This window comes from Carassius carassius, chromosome 49, assembly GCF_963082965.1.
Source record: "Carassius carassius chromosome 49, fCarCar2.1, whole genome shotgun sequence".
NCBI classification, from domain to species: domain Eukaryota; kingdom Metazoa; phylum Chordata; class Actinopteri; order Cypriniformes; family Cyprinidae; genus Carassius; species Carassius carassius.
The window spans coordinates 21,182,162-21,202,685 of record NC_081803.1 but is presented as its reverse complement, the minus strand read 5'-3'; the positions used below and the strand labels follow the sequence as shown (position 1 = coordinate 21,202,685).

At 36.3% G+C, this 20,524-nt stretch overlaps 1 protein-coding gene across 3 annotated transcripts in view; it reads left to right on the top strand.

Moving 5' to 3' along the window:
* The window catches only part of LOC132132242 (tetratricopeptide repeat protein 28-like), a 254,837-nt gene that overhangs the window by 71,386 nt on the left and 162,927 nt on the right, over positions 1–20,524 (top strand). Inside the window, exon 1 of one of the 3 annotated variants that reach the window (XM_059544583.1) lies at positions 15,010–15,773. The exons of the other annotated variants lie outside the window; for them this stretch is intronic. Coding sequence (XP_059400566.1) covers positions 15,747–15,773 — 27 coding nt within the window. The 5' untranslated portion in view covers positions 15,010–15,746. Of the gene's footprint in view, positions 1–15,009; positions 15,774–20,524 lie in introns of those variants that run through there. 3 annotated transcript variants of the gene reach the window in all.

Here is a 20,524-nt window from a genome sequence, read left to right as displayed (position 1 = left end):
TGTGTTTATTTAATTTTTCTAAAACATTCAGCTGATTATTTTAATGACTGATTGAGGAATTGTGACCAGATATTGTGTGTGTCTGTTTGTCTATGTGTGTGTGTGTGTGTGTGTGTGTATGTATGTATGTATGTATGTATGTATGTATGTATGTATATATATATATATATATATATATATATATGAAATTATGAAATTAGTTAATTGAATTATACATTAGTTAGTTCTTATGTTTATTGTTACTTAATTTATATGTAATATATTATTATGTTAATATTAATTGTTACTTAGTAATAATAATAATAATAATAAAAAATAATAGATAAATAAATAAAATAAGAAATAAAATAATAATCATTATTAAAACTAATATTATTATTTTTATTATTTGTAAGTAACACTACAGCATGCTTAAATATATTATAATAATATTTATTTAATTGTTTGTTTGTGTGTGTGTGTGTGTGTGTGTGTATATATATATATATATATATATATATATATATAATGTAATTAGTTAAATATATTTTAGTTAGTTCTGATATTGATTGTTACTTAATATATATGTTATATTAATAATAATTGTTACTTAATAATAATAATAATAATCATCATTATCATCGTTATATTACTGTTCTTATTATTATTAGTAGTACCATGACAGAATGCTTAAATAAATATATAATAATAATATTTCTTTGTTTGCTTGTGTGTGTTTGTATATATATTTATATATATGTGTGTATATATATATATCTGTCTGTGTGTGTGTGTGTGTGTGTGTGTGTGTGTGTGTGTGTGTGTGTGTATAGATGATGATTATTGCTGTATATATTTCTTTTTTTCTCTAGCATCTGTACAATGGCCAGTGTGATAGAGCCTCCTGCTTTCTTATTCTGAAAGTCACAATAACCTCTGTGACAGAAAGAAAGAGAGTAAAAAATGAATAAATAGCAGAAAGAATAACAGGAAAAGTTGGTGTGCTGCAATCACATGAACAAGCGTGACAAATAGAGCTGCCACAGAGAGCCCAAACATTTCATGCTTGTTAACTCAGAGAAGCCGCTTTTCCCCACTGCTACAAAAGGGGGATTTTACTTATTATCAGGTTCAAGACTTTGATACTAACCTCAAGCCTGCTTTAAGCCCATTACGGCCCAGCTCCCCACGCACACGCGGAGAAAGACACGAGTGGCACGCATTCGCTTCGACATGAAAGAATGAAAGAAGGGAGTCTCTCTGACACAGAACAGCGCTCGAGTTCAAAGACAACAGAGCGGTGCAAACACCCCAGCTCAGACTTATTTACAGCTGCTCTTTCTAGCCTTTCATTTCTCTTACAGAGCGACAGGAGGGTCCGAAGGAATGGTAAAGATAAGAGCGTGGCCAGAGAAGCAACATTAGGACAGAACCAACACAATGGAGATAAAGTCTTCAGTGGTTCAGCAAAGCACCGGATTTTGCTTCATTTAGCTCACCATCAAAATTGTTCATCAAGTTACAAAAATGTCATTAGTATCAAATATCGAGTGTGTTTGCGTGCACGATCTTATGCTGAACTTGCTTGACAGCGTATAAGGTCATGTAAACATTTTAAACGCTGTTGGTTTAGCAGATAAAGGTCATGAATGGTTTCATCAAAACCTAATCAGCCTGATTTCACTGCTTGGAAACACATTTAACAGCGTTCAGCTTATGCAGCTTGAAAAGTCTTGCTACTGTTCATTTTTTACTTGATTTTAATTATTTGTTTTAATTCATATATTCATATTAATTCATTTATATTTTTAGTTATTTGGAATAAATTCATTTCAGCTATAAAGTATCTCCACGTCACACTTTTTTATTTTATGTATATTATCGTATAAATGCTTTAACAACACATAAAGTTTGATTTACCAAATAAAACCACACGCAATATGACTTTTCTTTACTTTAATACAAATGCTGGGATAAATACTGTACTATTATGAGACATATTGCTAAGTAAAGATGAATTTGCATCAAAATACTGAAGATTTTGATTGCCCCCACAGCTTTTGACATGCATGAACGTAAAAAGCTCTTTTGGCTCTAATTATAAGCATTATTTTTTTAATAACCTGCGTTGTCATAAATAAACCTGCTGAATGCCCACTGCTCCTCACATCTTCATTTTCTCTGAAAGAGGCAGTCAAGCGACTTTCACACATCCGCTGAGAATCAGACGGTGGTGAAACTTACACGTTTTACATGAAGTGTGGCGTGAGCACCAGGTGTGTGATGAGTTTGAGTCCTCCTCACGGCTGCTCGGGTGAGGTTTTGTTAGTAGAGGCATGGCCAAGGGCTCCGTTATCTCAGTGTCTGAGTGATAAATCATACATATCCTCCCTCACAGATGAGAGCCATGAATGATTCGTCTGATTCTAGCCTTGATGCTAGCACTGGAATTTGACCCGCGTAGTTTCTCTCTGACGTATTGAGCGCTTAGCTTCGCTTTAAACATCCCGTCAGTTCAGTTTTCTGGCTTTCAGTCTTGAGTTTAGCATTATATATACTGTATATATATATATATATATATATATATATATATATATGTACGTGTGTGTGTGTGTGTGTGTGTGTGTGTGTAAATAAAATACTAAAACAGACTATTGATAACTTTTAGCACAAATATCATAATTACAATAATGTACATGTATGTATACATATATATATATATATATATATATATATATATGTGTGTGTGTGTGTGTGTGTGTATATATACAGTACAGACCAAAAGTTTGGAAACATTACTATTTTTAATGTTTTTGAAAGAAGTTTCTTCTGCTCATCAAGCCTGCATTTATTTGATCAAAAATACAAAAATACAGAAAAAATGTAATATTGTGATATATTATTACAATTTAAAATAATTGTTTTTAAATGTATTATACTTTAAATGATCATTTATTTCTGTGATTCAAAGCTGAATTTTTAGGATCATTATCACATGATCCTTTAGAAATCATTCTAATATGATGATTCATTATCAAAGTTGGAAACAGTTCTGCTGCTTAATATTTTTTCAGAACATGTGATACTTTTTTAGGATACTCTGATGAATAAAAAGTAAAAAAAAAAAGAAGCTATGTTTTTAAAATATAAATATTTTGTAATAACAATATACACTACTGGTCAGTAATTTGGGGTGAGTAATTTTTTTTCTTTCTTTTTTTTTTTTATAAAATCAATACTTTTATTCAGCAAGGATGTGTTAAATTGATAAAAAGTGATAGTAAAGAAAATATATTATTAAAATATATATTATTAGAATTTTTTTTTATTTTGAATAAATGCAGTTCTTTTTAACCTTTTATTGATCAAATATATTAGACAGCAGAACTGTTTCCAACACTCATAATAAATCAGAATATTAGAATGATTTCTAAAGGATCATGTGATAGACTGATGTTACATGTGACACTGAAGGCTGGAGGAATGATGCTGAAAATTCAGCTTTGCATCACAGGAATAAATTATTTATTTGAAAGTATATTCAAATAGAAAACTATTATTTTGAGTTGTAATAATATTTCACAATATTACTGTTTTTCTGTATTTTTGATCAAATAAATGCAGGCTTGATGAGCAGAAGAAACTTCTTTCAAAAACATTAAAAATAGTAATGTTTCCAAACTTTTGGTCTGTACTGTATATATATATGTGTGTGTGTGTGTGTATATATGTGTGTGTGTATATATATATGTATATATGTTTGTGTGTGTGCACATATATATATATATATATATATATATATATATCTGTATGTGTGTTATTTTAGTATCATTTAGATACCTGCATTTAGATCAGTTAAAGTTTCAGTAATTGTTTTTTGTTTGTCTTTTTTATTAGATTTAGTTTAGTTTTGTTTAAAAATATAGTTTTTATTTCAGTTTAATTTTTAGTTATTTTAATACATCAACTTAAAAACTTTAAATGAAATTCAGACACATACACAAATACATATATAACAAAAGATTTATATTTAAAATTAATTCTGTTCTTTTGAACTTTCTATTCTTAAAGAATCCTGAAAAAAATTGTATCATGGTTTCTGCAAAATATTAGAATGATTTCTGAAGGATCATGTGACACTGAAGACTGCAGTAACGATGCTGAAATAAATGACATTTTAAAAACAGTTATTTTAAATAGTAATATTTTCACATTTCCAACTTTTGAACAGTAGAGTATCCCAGCATTTGTTAAGTGGCGAATCTAAAATGATCTGCTTCAGTTTAATGTGTTAGATGCTGAGAATGTAGGATATTTATTCGGCTTTTTGGACTAACAGCCACATTAGCCCAAACACTTCACACACACACACATTTAAAGCTATAAACACAATTACGCTCACACGCACTAAGTTGTAAATGCTGTTATCTCTGCCAACACCAAGGGACCCACACAAACCCTCGGTTTCTCTTTGTTTGTGTCCTCAGAGTGAGTTTGTGGCTCTGCTGTGCTGTGTTATTATTGATCTGGGTTCAGATGAAACCCGACTGCTCTTTAACAGCCGTGTTGATTTAAACAGCATGTTGAACTCCGTTACATCAATATCCAGTGCAGATGAATTATTAAACACAGCTTTAAAGGGCCCTGTGTTTTTGCATGAAGTATTTTTATATAAATAGCATCTCTTTGTAGATAAATGGCACTGCGTTCATTATAGTAATTGGGAATAGCTGTTAGCTAAAAAGCTAAAACTAACATTTTTCTCTATGTGCATATGCAAAACGTGCTGCTACAGAGCTAACCTGTTGGAGCTGGTTTCCAGGGTGTTGCTATGCTGTTGCTAATGTGTTCTTGGAGTTATTTTTAACAGCTTTTGGGGTGTTGCATTGCTAGGGTGTTCTGAGCCATTTTAACAGTTGCAAGGGATGTGCTAGGGTGTTCATATAGTGTTTAACAGTTGCTTTGGTGTTCTAAGCAATTTGTAGTAGTTGCTAAAGGTGGGCGTACACGGTGCGAATTCGGATGGTCGCAAGATCGTATGTCCATGCACACGGCACGAGTGAGTTTATCTGAAAATCGTACGGACGAGATGATATACGACACGATTTTACAACCTGCGAATTCCAGAAGCAATCGCACGAAGTTGATAGACGCGTTCGACTTGAAGCACCGCTGCACGCACAGAAGGTATGACATTAAAATACCGCGAGAGCGCTAAGAGAGCACACATATCCAATGCATTCGAATCGCTCTCGCGGTACTTTGATGCCATACAGGTGATGTCATTCTGTGCAGCGCTGCTTCAAGTTGAACGCACCTTATATAACTGCTCTCCCTCTCCCATAACTGCATATACAATATTGATACAAGCCGTGACCCTACCCGTATACAAGCCGTGACCCAATTCCTACACGTACATGTTATTTTTCAGCAATAGGAAACCGGGACGTTTGGTCACCCTGTGTGTGTGTGTGTTCTTGTAGGTTTATAAATATCTGAAATAGGTATTACAATGTAAACATGGTTTGTGAGGACAATTCCTGTGCCCTCGTAAACCAAATGGCTTTAAAAAAAAATACTACACGGTGTTTAATAGAAATTTTAAACATGCATTTTCCGTAATGGATAGAGGTAGTGTATGGGGATATACAGTATAGAATACCGTCACGTCTATGGAGAGTCCCTGTAAACTACATAATGCGTGTGTGAGAGAGAGAGTGCGAGAGAGAGAGAGAGCTAAAAAGCATGGTACACGTTGCTAGAAACCTCATACAGCGCTCGCTGTTCCTGTCAGACTTCAGCGAGTTTATCCGCCATGGCGCTGCCCTGTTCGTGTTTCTTCTTCTGTGGTTTTCCTAGTTCGTGATTGGTCAACTTCAGATAAATCAACAAATCGGCTCGTTCAACTGCACACATGTCATGAATTCAAACCGATAGCTCACGAACTTTTTAGACATGTTTAAAAATGATCGGGAGGTCGGGAAGTGCTCCTAAGCCACTCTGCTCGGCTCGTAATTCATCCCAAATGATACGAGCCGCGACCATACGAGCATACGCGATTTCCACACGATTGAAAAAAATCGCATGCGAACTTGTACGACAGCAAAAATCGCACCATGTACGCCCGCCTTAAGTGTTGCATATATGTAATGACTAAGTTTTCCTTATATTCTGGTCTATTGCCATGGCTTAAGTGCTTCCTTTAATGTACGTCAATTTTGCTCGTTTTGTTTTCAGCAAAACATTCAGAAAATAAACGCAAACAATGCTCTATTAGACAAGTACTAGCACACAAAACGAAGGACGGATTTTTCACCAAATTATAATATGCATGGTATAAGTTTAGTATTAGCAATAGTAATAGTAATGCTTGACTTAGGTAGCTAATCCATTGATTAAGTCTCCAAGTCTCTACTAGAAAGACAAATAATGGTCGTTAACAGAATGTGAATTGCAGCTGTAGCGGAAGGTAAAGCACAAGAAGAGAATCTCGTGGCTTCAGTGTTTTCTTCGAGAGGTGGAGGTGCTCTGTTTACAACATCCATCTCATCAGCCTCATTTTCTCTAATGGCGTCGCTTCGTTTTAATGGCAGATATTCATTTGGTATCTTAACAACAGTGGCACCCTTGGGACTCAGCCGTAAACAAGGGGTGATGGGAAAATCCCCAACATTTGTCAGAGCGGCGCAGTGTGTTTGACAATGTATGAATTATTGATTAAACTGTTGAATTTTAAACGAGGGTTGTGTTGTGTTGAGGCCCCGAAACATAAATGCATAATTATGCATATTCCAGAAAAGATATTGAACAGGAAGAAGGCCAAGATATTAGTCTATGATTTACTAAAAAAAAAAATAGAATAAGCTGTTTGCTCTATATTGAACTATTTGAGAATAAATTGAATGAAAGAAAAACACAAACCCAAGCATCCGCTAAAAACAACAATAGTACAATCAGATCGAAGGCTGTTTTTATGGACTGATGGTGCTACACAATGGTGGCAGTGCTCCAGGAGGACGTAGAGTCTCGCTGCAGTGTTTACAGACCTAAACTTAGACAGGGTCGACTAACCCGAATGCAGCCTTGCACTGGTTGAGAAAGACCCAGAGAACTGAAGGTAATTCTATTCCAAATCGAATTGACCTCGGGGTCGTTTGAGTGGCCTGTGGCAGAGGCAAATAATCTGTCTGTAAGGTCAACATAACATTTTAGACTTCACAAAACCTGAAAACTAAAATGTTTAACTTTATAGAATAGTTAGACTTTACAGATCCAAGAAACCAGTATTTTACACTTGACAGAACAATGTTTGGACCTAACAGAACTAAGAAATCAATATTTTACACTTTACAGAACCCGGAAACCAATATTTTAATCTTTAAAAAAACATTTATAGACTTTACAGAACCACAAAATCAATATTTTAGACATTACAGAATCAAGAAATCCATATTTTAGACTTTACAGAACAGTCTTTAGAATTTACAGAACCCATAAACCAGTTTTAGAATGTACAGAACAATTTTTTGACTTTACAGATCTGAGGTACCCATATTTTAGACTACAGAGAATTTATTTGAATTGACAGAATTTACCAAAATGTTTGATTTTTTCTAGAATCCAGTGTTCCAAGAGGCTGTAGAGTCTCACATGGTCAGTTTGAGCTTGCCACAATGTTTACAGATCTCAACTGGCTAAACTTAGCCCAGGCGACAAACCAGAATGCAGCTTTGAACTGATTGAATTAGCAGTCGCATTGTGAGAGTGAAAGACCCGGAGAACTGAAGGTAATTCTATTGCAAATCTAATTGCCCTCAGGGTCACTTGAGTGGCCTGTGGCAGAGGCAAATAATCAGTCTTAAGGTCAGCATATCTAATAGTAGGCGACAGTTTGATGGTGCTCCAAGAGAGCGTTTCTCCTCAGGGATCTGTTCTCACCGGTCTGTATCTTTGCTTGGTTGAGCACGCTCTTAAAAAAGCCTCCAATTAGAGGATTTTACAGCCTGATGTCATTTGAGAACCTTTTGAAAGGAAAAATCTGTCATTCTTTACTCGCCCTTGTGTTGTTTTGAAACCAGTGTTAATTTTTTCTTCTTCTCTGGAGCACAAAAGCAGTGTGTCCAAGCTGCTGTTTTACATGCAATCAGGTTATAAAGTAGCTTTTATATGTCAGTTACCTACACATGAAGATACTGTACATCAGTTCTTCAGAGTATGAATCAGATTTGATCATCAGTGAATGACAGTGTGCATTTCAGTCTTTTCTTCATAGAAAAATATCAACTGACTTCAGGAGAAATGGTGTTGTTATATTTTGTCCTTTTTGGAGCTTGACAGACGCTTTTTTTTGTAGTCGACATTCAACTAGGAAAATAATTGGAAGAGGCTTGATTTCATCCACTTCGACTTGATGATTAATCATGAGCAGTGGGGCTTAATTATATATATATAAAAAAAGGACAGAGGACAGAGACTCTGCAGGGCAAATTTTAGACTACACAGAACCCAGAAACCCATAGTTTAGATATTACAAAACAATGTTTGGACTTTACAGAACCAAGAACTCAATATTTTACACTTTACAGAACCTAAAACCAATATTTTAGATGTTAAGAATCCAGAAATATCCAATATTTTAGACTTTAAGAACACAGCCAGACATGCTCTGCACACAAGGTACAGTAGAACCACTGAAGATTATTTCTGAGGGTTGCATTTATGTAGAGCCCCAACTGAGGTCTAACGATGAAGTCCTGACCTCCAACTGTCCCTCACACACGGCTTACAGCAGAATGTGACCCATCTGACCTGCACCTTCCTCCTGGGAATTAGGCTGGATCTCCAGGGCACCCAAGAACTCAATACATCTTCATCAGAGTGGGAGGGTTCAATTGAGAGCCATTAGTGGGGCTGAGAGTAAAGGTGGAGCAGCTGTTGGTTCTTAGAAAGGCTTGTTGCATCTTTTGTGTTAGGAGAGTGTCTGTTTCACGCCCCCTCCTCCTCTTCTTCGTCAGCGAGTGAGAGAGTCGGGCTGCTGTCTGAAGATAGAGCCACTGTGGCTGTGAGATACGCCCCACAACATTAATTAGCAGCTCTCATTATAGCTTGCGGCCTCGTCGCACACACACACACACACATGCACGCACACACACTCATGCACGACAATGTTTCCCAAGGTCTTGAAATCTTCACAATATGCTTGAATATTCTTGTTTACCAAGCTGCTTTAAACACTTCTGTGATTCATTTGGGTGAAAACAAACCTAGAGGGATTTTCAGCAAATAACATTGAGTTTGCTGCTTTTATTCAGTGCGTTATTTTAAAATTCAAATTTTGTACTCATAGCACAATCTTTTAGCGGATGCATGGGTTTGTGTTTTTCTTTCATTCAGTTTATTCTCAATCTTCATTTAAAATGACATGCAATCAAATTTGGAGATTTATGGCTTTTAGTTATATGCCAGTGTACTACTAAATATACATATTTAAAACGTTTTCCCTTCAGAGACCAAAAACATTGACTCATTTTGTTTGCATGAGCTCATTAAATTTTTTTCCCAATCAGATGTTTTCTAAAATAAGGACCTTCCTCTCATGAAACCTCCCATCTTTGATTTCAGGAATTGCTATTGTGATGTGCATGAAAGGGATAGTTCACCCAAAAAGTGAAAATTATGTGATTATTTATCCACCCTCCACTCTTTCCAAACCTGTAAGAGTTTCCTCCGCCTGCTTAACATAAAAGAAGATATTTTGAAGAATGTTGGTAGCCAAATAGGCTAATGGTAGCCATTGACTTTCATAGCTTTTTTTTCAGTACTATAGAAGTCACTGGCTACCCTCAACTGTTTAGTTACCATAATTCTTCAAAATATCTTCTGTTGTGCTCAAAGCAATTCATTAATATGGAAGACCATTTTCCGCCACTGAAAAAAAAAGTAACTGCGACTTTTTATTTGACTGTTCTGACATTTTCCCACAATTGCAAGGTTAAATCTTGCAATTCTGACTTTTTTTAGAATTACATGACAAACTCGCAATTTCGATTTTTAAAGTGAGATACAACTGCGAGAGTTGTAGTTATAATTTCAGAATTGTGAGAAAAATTTGTGAGAGATTTAAACTTGCTAAATTATTCTTGCAATTGCAAGTTTGCATGTCACAATCCTGATTTTTTTTGCTATATAAATGATCAATATAACAATTTAGATCTTGCAATTCTGACTTCATAACATGCAGTTGTGATTTATCTCACACAATTCTGAAGTAATAATTCGCAACTGCGATTTTACATCTTGCAATTCTGACTGTGAAACGGCCTTTTAAAGTAATTTGTGGTAGAGAGTACAGATGCAGAATATTTCTGCTAAATCACTTGAAGGGCTTACAGAAAGCCTGTGTCTGCTGTCCTGCACTGACCTGATACTTGGATACTTCTAGGTTGCTGCTAGAGTGTTCTGGATGGTTGCTAGGAGACTTAGTGAAAAAAATAGTGAAGTGACATTCAGCCAAGTATGGTGACCCATACTCAGAATTCGTGCTCTGCATTTAACCCATCTGAAGTGCACACACACAGAGCAGTGAACACACACACACACACTGTGAGCACACACCCGGAGCAGTGGGCAGCCATTTATGCTGCGGCGACCGGGGAGCAGTTGGGGGTTCGATGCCTTGCTCAAGGGCACCTAAGTCGTGGTATTGAGGGTGGAGAGAGAACTGTACATGCACTCCCCCCACCCACAATTCCTGCCGGCTCGAGACTCGAACTCACAACCCTTCGATTGGGAGTCCGACTCTCTAACCATTAGGCCACGACTTCCCCACAAATGGTTGTTTTTATGGGTGTTCTGGATGGTTGCTAAGATACTTGTAGCTGGTCGTTTGGGTGTTCTGGATGGTTGCTAGGGTGCTTCTAGGTGGTTGGTTGGTTGTTTGTTCTGAGTGGTTGCCAGGGTGTTCTGGATGGTTGCTAGGATACTTGTAGCTGGTCATTTGGGTGTTCTGAATGGTTGCTAGGGTACTTCTAGGTGGTTGCTAGAGTGTTCTGGATGGTTGCTAGGATACTTATAGCTGTTCGTTTGGATGTTCTGAATGGTTGCTAGGGTGCTTCTAGGTGGTTGGTTGGTTGTTCTGAGTGGTTGCCAGGGTGTTCTGGATGGTTGCTAGGATATTTGTAGGTGGTCGTTTGGGTGTTCTGGATGGTTGCTAGGATACTTGTAGCTGGTCATTTGGGAGTTCTGAATGGTTGCTAGGGTGCTTCTAGGTGGTTGCTAGAGTGTTCTGGATGGTTGCTATGGTGTTCTTGATGGTTGATAGTGTACTTCTTGTTGGTTGTTAGGGTGTTTTGGTTGGTTACTAGGCGGCTTCTAGGTGGTTGCTAGAGTGTTCTGGATTGTTGCTAGGATACTTGTAGCTGGTCGTTTGGATGTTCTGGATGGTTGCTAGGGATGCACCGGTTGACCGGCCATGAATCGGAACCGGACGTTTTTTGCTTAAAATACCTGATCGGTGATCGGCAATCGGCCGGTTTTTGGTCTTTTTTTCGGGCCGATTTTTCAGCAAGTGCGCCCTCGTGCACAGTCTACATTATGATCATTCGCTATGTCATTTGTGTGGAAGTATTTTGAAATCTGTGCACAGGACACAGGCAGCCGTTCAGCAATGGAAGTGCAGAGCTACACGTCTGAGGCACAGATAGCAGGAAGCGAACAGCCTACTGCACAAAATAAGAGCCCCTTTCCTGCTCGCTGAAGCTGCGTTAGCGTACTGTACCTGTCCGTGCCCTGCACAAGCAGAGACAGTGAAGGGATGTTCAGCTCAACTCCTCGCGTGTTGGATGAGAAAACTAAACAGTTGCAAAACTGAAATGTTTTTTTTTGTTGTTTTTTTTGTAAAGTAGAACTTGCACACATGTTTAAAAAGCCAGAAGTAAACGTCAGTTCTGTATAGGATGATTATTTTTATTTTATCTTAAAATTACATTGACTTAATTTGATTTAAAAATCACTTGCTGTAGCACACTGAAAAATAAGTGTTTCATTCATCCAATGAAAAATGTTTAGGGTAATGATTCACATCTATATTTTTAAATTGAGACAATAGTTTTTTATTTTACATTAGCTCAAGTAAAAAAAATATGTGAATCATTACCCTAATTATTATTATATAAGTGTTTATTAAACACAGTAACACAGTAACTGGAAGTGTTTTTACTTGTAATGTTGCCCAACGGCTGTTCAGATGTTTCCAGGTTGTCTTGGCATTTCATCGTTCAGCAGCTCTTTTATTGGAAAGTGACCTGATATTATTTGGATATCATTGCATTTGACAGGTGCTCTTCTGATGAAATGTGCTTTTAATAAGGTTTAATTGCTGCTAATTGCCTAATGTTGCCTGTAGTTTATCTTCATTGTTGGTTAACGATGTCCAATCTGTCCCTTTAAACTGCAGATGAAGCAACATCTTTGCTTTTATTCTGAGGTGACATTGATGGAGGTCATTTATATCAGTTTCTAAACTTGTATTGTCATTATAGAAGTGATGTGTTTGTCTCACTCGTCTTATTATTCACAACCGTGCATGTCTTGTATTTTATTTGACATGCTTGTATCTAAATGCTATTGAAGCATGTTTCTGCCACTGAATTAAATTAAAGGTAATTACGACTTTTTATCTCCCTTTCTGACTCTTTTTTTCTGCAATTCTGACATTTTAGCATGCGATTTGTGAGTTATAAAGTCAGAATTGTGAGGTATAAACTTGCAGTTGTAAGGAAATAGTCATTTCTCCTCAGAATTAGAATTGATAACTTGTAACTTGCAATTGCGAGGAAAAAGTCAGAATTACAGGAAAATTGATAATTTACATCTCTGATTCAATTTTATATCATGCAGTTCTGAGAAAAAAAGTTAGTATTACGAGATGCAAACTAGCATTTGTGAGAAAAATTCAGAATTGTGAGATAAAAAGTCGCAATAAGCTTTTTTTCCATTCAGTGGCAGAAACACGCTTCCATAAAATGCACAGTGAGCAGGTGCAAATGTGTTTTGAGAGCGTATTCTGTCATTGTATTGTGCAAGTGTGTAATGGAGTAACTAATGTCTATAATTCTTGTTCAAGGAGAACAATGTGTTTTGTGTGCAAGTGCAGGAAATGACATAGAGAGAGAAACAGCTCTGCCCTCTTCCTGTCCGCCACACTTGGTGGCATTTAAAGTTTTTTGAAATTGGACCTCAGAATAATATTATTAAAGGATCAAGGCAGTTTGCCAAGCGGAGACATAGGGACTTGTCTAAATCTCTCTTAAGAAGCACAACACCAAGGTAAACAAGCAGAGAGATGAATCTTTAAAGACAGCCGGCAATGGACAGAACAGGTGTCATATTACAGAGCTATTTTCAGCAGGGAATGTAGTAATTGATTTTGCTTTTATAAACACACTGGAACCGACTAAAGATGTCCAGTGCCTGAAATAAATCTTAAGCATATATGTAGTTAATGCTTTCTGACACAAAACACTCACTGCCATTTGTATGGACTGTAATGTGATGCCTTCATATAAACCACGTTCATCAATCACTCAATACTGTGATGATACATACTGTATGTTAGTTTAATGCTGACAGTTTAGAATCATTTTCATTAATACGTCATTGACAAACATCATTACATTATATAATTCTTAACAGATCATTAGCTAATGTACATTTAGATTAGAAATGACATGCAGCTTTAATTTACAGTATATGTATTTGAATGTGCATGAACTAATGATCTGTTATGTATTATATTTCATAATGTTTCTTAATGACTTTATAAGCATGAAAGTTATTGTGAAAGTTATTATTAGTCACCTACAAAGTTATTATTGATTTAACCATAAACATGATAACACTTGACACTTGATTGATTGATTGATTTTCCTAAAAAAATAAGTTTAAGATCAAACAACAATACATCATTATGCAAAAATATGGGTTAGGATTAACTATAAAATAAAATAAATGCTTTTATTCAGCCTTGAATAAAAAAAAAAAAACCAAATTGTTCCAAAAAGAAGTTCATATTAAAAGGCAATATTTGTAATTTTGCTGTAAAACAATGTTTATTTATTTTTTAAAATTTATTATTGAATGTTATTAGGACTTAACTGCAGTTTTTATTGATTAAACCATAATCATAATAACACTTGGTCTGATTTTATTTTACCTAAAACTTAAAAGATCAAACAATAATTAGCACCAGCAGGATACTGTATATAAGGCAATGTAATTTTTACTGCAAAATAATATTCAAAATATTTTTTTTAATGCATGAATTACTTAATGTGTACTTCAATAAAATTTTGTTTGAAATAGTTTATTTGAATAAAAAGTATTAATTGAGTGTTTTGTATGGTATGTTTTGATTAACTTAAAGTCATAATGTGTCCTTTAGTGGAAATATTCTCAGTACATTTACAGAAACAAACATAATACAATAATTCCAATATAGGAACTGTAAAATATACAGTCATAGCTTGTAATCAGAACAATTAACTCTATCAGTGAATTTAAATCAAAGCTTAAAACTTGTTTAATCAACACTATAACTAAATAGCACTGTGCATTTGTCCCATATGTATGATTATTATAATGATTATTACTCAGTTTGTGTTATATGCAATTATGTATATAATATAAACATATTAATAAGCACTGTATTTTACAGTAAACCACATTTCTCATATTTTCAGTATATTAAAAATATAAAAGTACATATTAAACGTAAAGCTTGAATACTTTGTTGATGTTTGATCCAATGTCATGAATGGACAGTTTAGGGGTTTGGGCGTGTAAAGGTTTGTGCTCGAGTACTTTTATCCTCTTTGTGCAGCAGTGGGCCTCGTAAATCCAGATTATGTGTGTGTGTGTGTGTGTGTTTGTGTGTTTGTGTGTATCCGGCGGCTCTATGACCCCGCGGACTCCTCCTCCTCCTCCTCCTCCTCTTTCTCTCGGCGCAGAGGAGCAGTGGGGAAGGAAGTTATTAGTGTTCTGCGCTCCAGTTCTGCTCTGTCGGAGGATATCCTTCTCCGTCCAACTCTCAAATTCCAAGGATTGTTCTGTTTTTCTTTCCCACTCCTCCTCTTCCTCCTCTTCTTCTTTTCTCCAACCGGATCCGTCCATTTCTGCGCGTCTTTGAGGTTTTTTTTTCCTCTATGCGCGTGTATGTGTAGAGTTACGCATCATCTCTGGAATCTCGATCCACTGTGATTTATTTCGGGAATATTTTCCATCAACGCTGGGTTTCATCCAGAACTTGTCGTCTCTTGCGCGCGTTCGGAACACTTGAACGGAACACTTTAAGAAACCCGGCCTGTTTCGAGCGAACTATCGCGAAGGGTTTATCAGAAAGGAAAGTTTTTCTTCTCTTTCGTCCTCGCGAGGCACATCAGCCGCTGTCACGATGGAGAGCGAATGTCTCCGCATATAGCGTGCCAAGTGTCCCTTCTGCGTTTTTAGGCTCATAATAATCGTTATCGCTCGTTTAAACGGACACAAACTACCAGTTGACGCTCAAACGAGACGATATCTCCGGACTGCGAGTGTTGGATTATCAAGAGGACACTAGAGGCTCCAGAGCTCTGCGCTTTTACGCACGTTTGCGCGCCTGGAGAGCGTCATGAATCTGCCGTCCGGATACGCTGTGACTTTATGTCCTCGTCCTGAATCCCACTTCTCTGCCATCGTGATGTTCTGATGCTGTTCATTTTTGCTTTACAAATATGATGAAATGGCAGCCCCGGAAGAAGGTAAGATCGAGATCAGGGATCTATGGCTGCGTTTTTCTGAGTTTGGCAGTAGATCAGGAGGGGAAGACCTCTGCATGAACATGATCTTGAAGATTGCGCGGTGAATTCGTGCTTTGATGTTGAAATATTTGATGCAATAACTCCAAAATAGAGGATTTGTAGGCAGATGTGAACTAGATTGTGGTTTATATGCAGAAAACCCTTCATCTTTGGTTTGGTCAGTTTTTTATTCATAGAGATCAGATTGCATTGCTCTGCTCATGCTAGTGATTTTTCTCTTTTTAATGCATTTATTCTCCATTTTACATGGTCAAAGTCACATCAGACATGTCTGATAACTGCAACACTTGTCATGATTTGTTCATGTATTTAATCAGTTGACTTCTGTATCTGTAGCATCTCACAGTCCGTAACTTTACTAGAAGCTCAGTGTCTTTGAAGCTTTGCTCATGTGGACATTATAGCATTGCATATGCTTCGAATTTCATTGTTTTTCAGATCCAAATCATTTGATGACACAATCTGTGACCTGTTTTGCTGTCTTGTTGGTTTTGAATGAACTAAATGCTGAGTGTGCCATTGCCTAGGGCCCTTTGAACACCAGCCAAGGCTTGCAGTTGTGTTTTTTCTGCTCCACTAGAGGGCAAACATCCTCAGATCACATGAACCTTACTCCCTTTCCATGTTCTTCAGAGAAAAAACAATAAATCCAGGACATTCCTCTGCTTTTGTTTAAGCAGAGATTTTGATTAGCTCACGTTGTGCCTGTAATTGCATTTGCTGTATTGTTGCGTCTCCAAGATTAAAAGGCCCTAAATGGCTCTTTTGTGCATCAAAGATGATGACGTTCAGCGAGTGAGTCATTGCTACAGCTGCCGAACACCTCTTAGGGTTTGTAAATAAGACCTCCGTGGAAGATAAAACCTGATACGCAGCTGGAGAGCGGCACACGATCATTCATCGCAAACAAACTTTAGGTTCTACGCCGACATTTCTGCCTTTCTGCTGTTGTTGTTCAGTTCATATAGGCGACTTAAAGAGAAAGATATAACAAAAGAAAATGATTATTTCATTCTCAATAGAAGACAAAGAGTATTCAGCACTTGCTGGCAGGAGTCAAATTGCATTCGGCTCATTAGGGTCTTCACTTTTCTCCTCTATTGGAGGCATATTTTTTGGAGCTGCAGTTAATGAAAAGGCACCACAGGCTGCACTCATCTACAAACAGGCACGGCATGAAGTGTGAGTTTGTCATGAATGTTCAGAAGGCCAAAACTCAACTAACTGACTGCTGTTGTCTTACATAAACTGTCATTTTGATGGTGGAAACTTTTAGGCATTCAAGTAGTCATGTTCCAGAATGATTCATGTCAGCAGCACTGTAAGGGTGCAAAATTGCAATGATCACTGTGTTTGCATGGATTCCTAGTCATTTGAGAAGGAGTCATGATGTAGGTGTGTTTAAGGGCTGGTTTTGGCATGGACGGGATCGCCCAGGTTTTTGGCACAGTCACACTTACAGTTGGCTGACTGCTCACATTCTTTTCTGAGTTGGCTCAACACATTTCCCAAAGGGTTTTTGCATTGGCAAAATTATAGTAAAGCACACTAGTAACACACCATTACGAACACTATTGTTCAAACGTTTGAGGTCAGGAAAATTGTTCTTTTTATTAAGAAATTGCTACATTTATTCAGCAGAAATGCATTAAATTTATCAAAACTAACAGTAAAGACATGAATCATTTTCTCACCAAAGAATCCTGAAAACTAACAAACAAACAAAAAATATATATCCACAAAATAAAGCAACACAACCATTTCCAACATTGATAATAATAAGAAACAGTGTTATTTTAGTATTATTATTTACTTTTTATTATTTTAGCATTATTAATATTTTTAATATTATTGATTTTTATAAATATTCAATATAATGCAATTTCTATTTTAATTATGTTTTTTAAAGTAATTTTATGTGGTTTATTTTTTATATAAAATGGGTCTGTATATTTTTTTTAAATTAATTTGTATTTCAATTTTTATTTTATTACTTTAGTATGTCAAATTAAACTAAATGAAAATGTTGCCTTGACAGCTATTGTGAAAAAATATTAAAATAATTAAAAATAATTGTGATTTTTCTAAATGTTATTTCATTTAATGTTTATTTTAATTTAAGTAATTTTTTACTGTTGTAGTTTTAATGAACTATAATGACCCTGAGGAGAAATGTTTTTATGAGCAGCAAATCATCATATCAGAATGATTTCTGAAGGATCATGAAGACTGGAGTAATGATGCTGATAATTCAGCTTTGATCACAGATATAAATTACATGTTAAAATGTAATAAACTAGGAAACACTTTTTTAAAGTTGTAATAATATTTCACAAAATTGCCATTTTTACTGTATTTTTGAGCAAATAAATGAAGCTTTGGTGAGCAGAAGAAACTTACTGACCCCAAACTTTTGTACGGTAAGTGTGTATTTCCAGAAAAGCCTGAGGTTTTATTGTCCTCTATTGTAAATCAAATCACTTTTAGTCAACAACTATTGATAAATAATTCATATTCTGTAGCACATACTGAAGTTTTAATATTTAACTGCTAGTATGTTGAAGTCCTGCCCATCTCATCACCATCTTTTAGTACTAAGTTAGTAGCTCCTGGTACCAAGCTAATATTGATTCCTTCTGTTTCAGCGTGTTCTTCCACACTCGTAAACCTCTCACCCTGCCTTTTATCAATCCTTATGCTCTTGTTTTTGTACTTCTCCTGCTTTTGTTATGCTAGCACTTGTCCTACATGCACATTGCTCACCCCTTCCTGTATTTAAACCTTCTGGCCCGAAGATGTTTATCTGCACGCGTATAGCTCTGCTTTTAATTCACTCATAGTAATACTCTTTTACTCAAAAACTAGGCCTCTCGTGTCGTCCCTGAAGATGAATCCTATATTCGGCTCTCCGTGGAGATCAATAAAGCGTCTCAGAGTTTGCCGAAGACTTCTCGGGCGCCTCTGCTCCGGATTGAATTACACTAATATGTTCAAAAGCACTTTATGTTTTCCCAGTGCCACTGTCGGTACACGCCGATAAAGCTCGTAGAGGGGAAGACTTTGTTTACTGTGGATTACAAGGATTACGGTGCTCTCGCTCGCTCACTCGCTCTTGCAGTATCACTACCTCAGCAGATTAAACATCCCATCCATTACTCACTCAGAAGGGCTCGGAGAGCCTGCGGTTATCTGTTACTGGGGGCAGATGTGTTGCGTGCTTATTCTTGGTGTCAGGGAGGCTGATTCAGGCCTACGGAGGCCGGTGGACCCAACCCAAGAGCGCCAATTCTCTCAAACAAATGCTCTTTTAATCATTTAGCCTTGAATAATTTGGAGATGATGAAAGTTGCTGAAAGACAAGAACCTGGTAAAGTTTTGTGCTTTCTGGGGCATTCGGCGGCACAGCGAGGAGCTCATCCTTGGAATGGGCTTTATTTTTAGCCGGCTTTATTTTGTTCTGTCTTGTGTGCTGTCAGCGTCTGGAGCGTTTGTTTAAAATGTTTGGCTCGGTTTGGACTGTATTAGATTCTCAGTAAATGATTAGCTCTATGGTTTGGAGTTATTTTGCATATTTCAACCTTGTTTTCACACAATTAATGTTGTCAGAAGTCAAGTGTGTTTTCACCAGGCTTTAGCATGTGCGTTTCATTAGGATCTGTTTCAAACGGTACACTATTGTTCAAAAGACTGGGGTCAGCAAGATTTTTCAAATGAAGTCAAATGAATACTTTTTATTCAGAAAGGATGCATTAAATTGATGACAAGTTACAACAGATTTCTATTTCAAATAAACTTTGTTCTTTTCATTTTTTTGTTCCTTCAAAGAATCCAGAACAATAAAACGTATCATGGTTTCCACAATAAATATTATGCAGCACAACAATTTTCATAAAAACGCCTGCTGAAAATTCAGCTTTGAGTCACAGAAATAAATTACATTTTAAAATATATTTAAATTGTAATAATATTTCACAATATTACTGTTTTTACTGTATTTTTGATCAAATATATGTAGCCTCAGTGAGCAGAAGAGACTTCTGAGCATACATCAAAAACATAATACTCGTAATTACAACTTTAATATTGATTTACATGCAAAATAAACTTTTTGTTGTTGTTTAAGAATACACTACAGAATGTTTGATTTGAAACTTTTCCTCTGCAAATATCTCTTTGCGAATGATTCAGCAATGAATGTATTCTAATGGAAAACATTTTCACGTAATCTTTCATTTGCTCCGCCCCTGAAACAACGTTCCCTTTCCTGTGACATCACCAAGCCCTCTAAACTTCCAACTCAGTGCTTCACCGTCTAATCAATAAATATAAACACCCTACATTTATTCTCATCAAATATCCTTTTTAACTTAGAAATGTGTAACATTATGGAAGTAAAATGGGTTCTGAACTACTGTTTCTAAATATTGAACTGACGGCGGCAGGAATAGCTAGAGATAGTTGACATCCTCTCTTGGTTTAATAAGCGATACTCCAGTCCGATGTGATTTAGTGGCAGATTCACTAAAGTGGGCTTAACCCTTATTGGAGGCGATACTCCTGCGCTAACCTCATTTAGCAGCTCTTAACCTCTGGGGAGCTGCAAAACCTTATCTCCATTTGATTCCTGTGTTATTTATTAGATCTCTGCGGGGAGGCTATCGTTCTCTCGCCATCATATCCATCACCGGAGC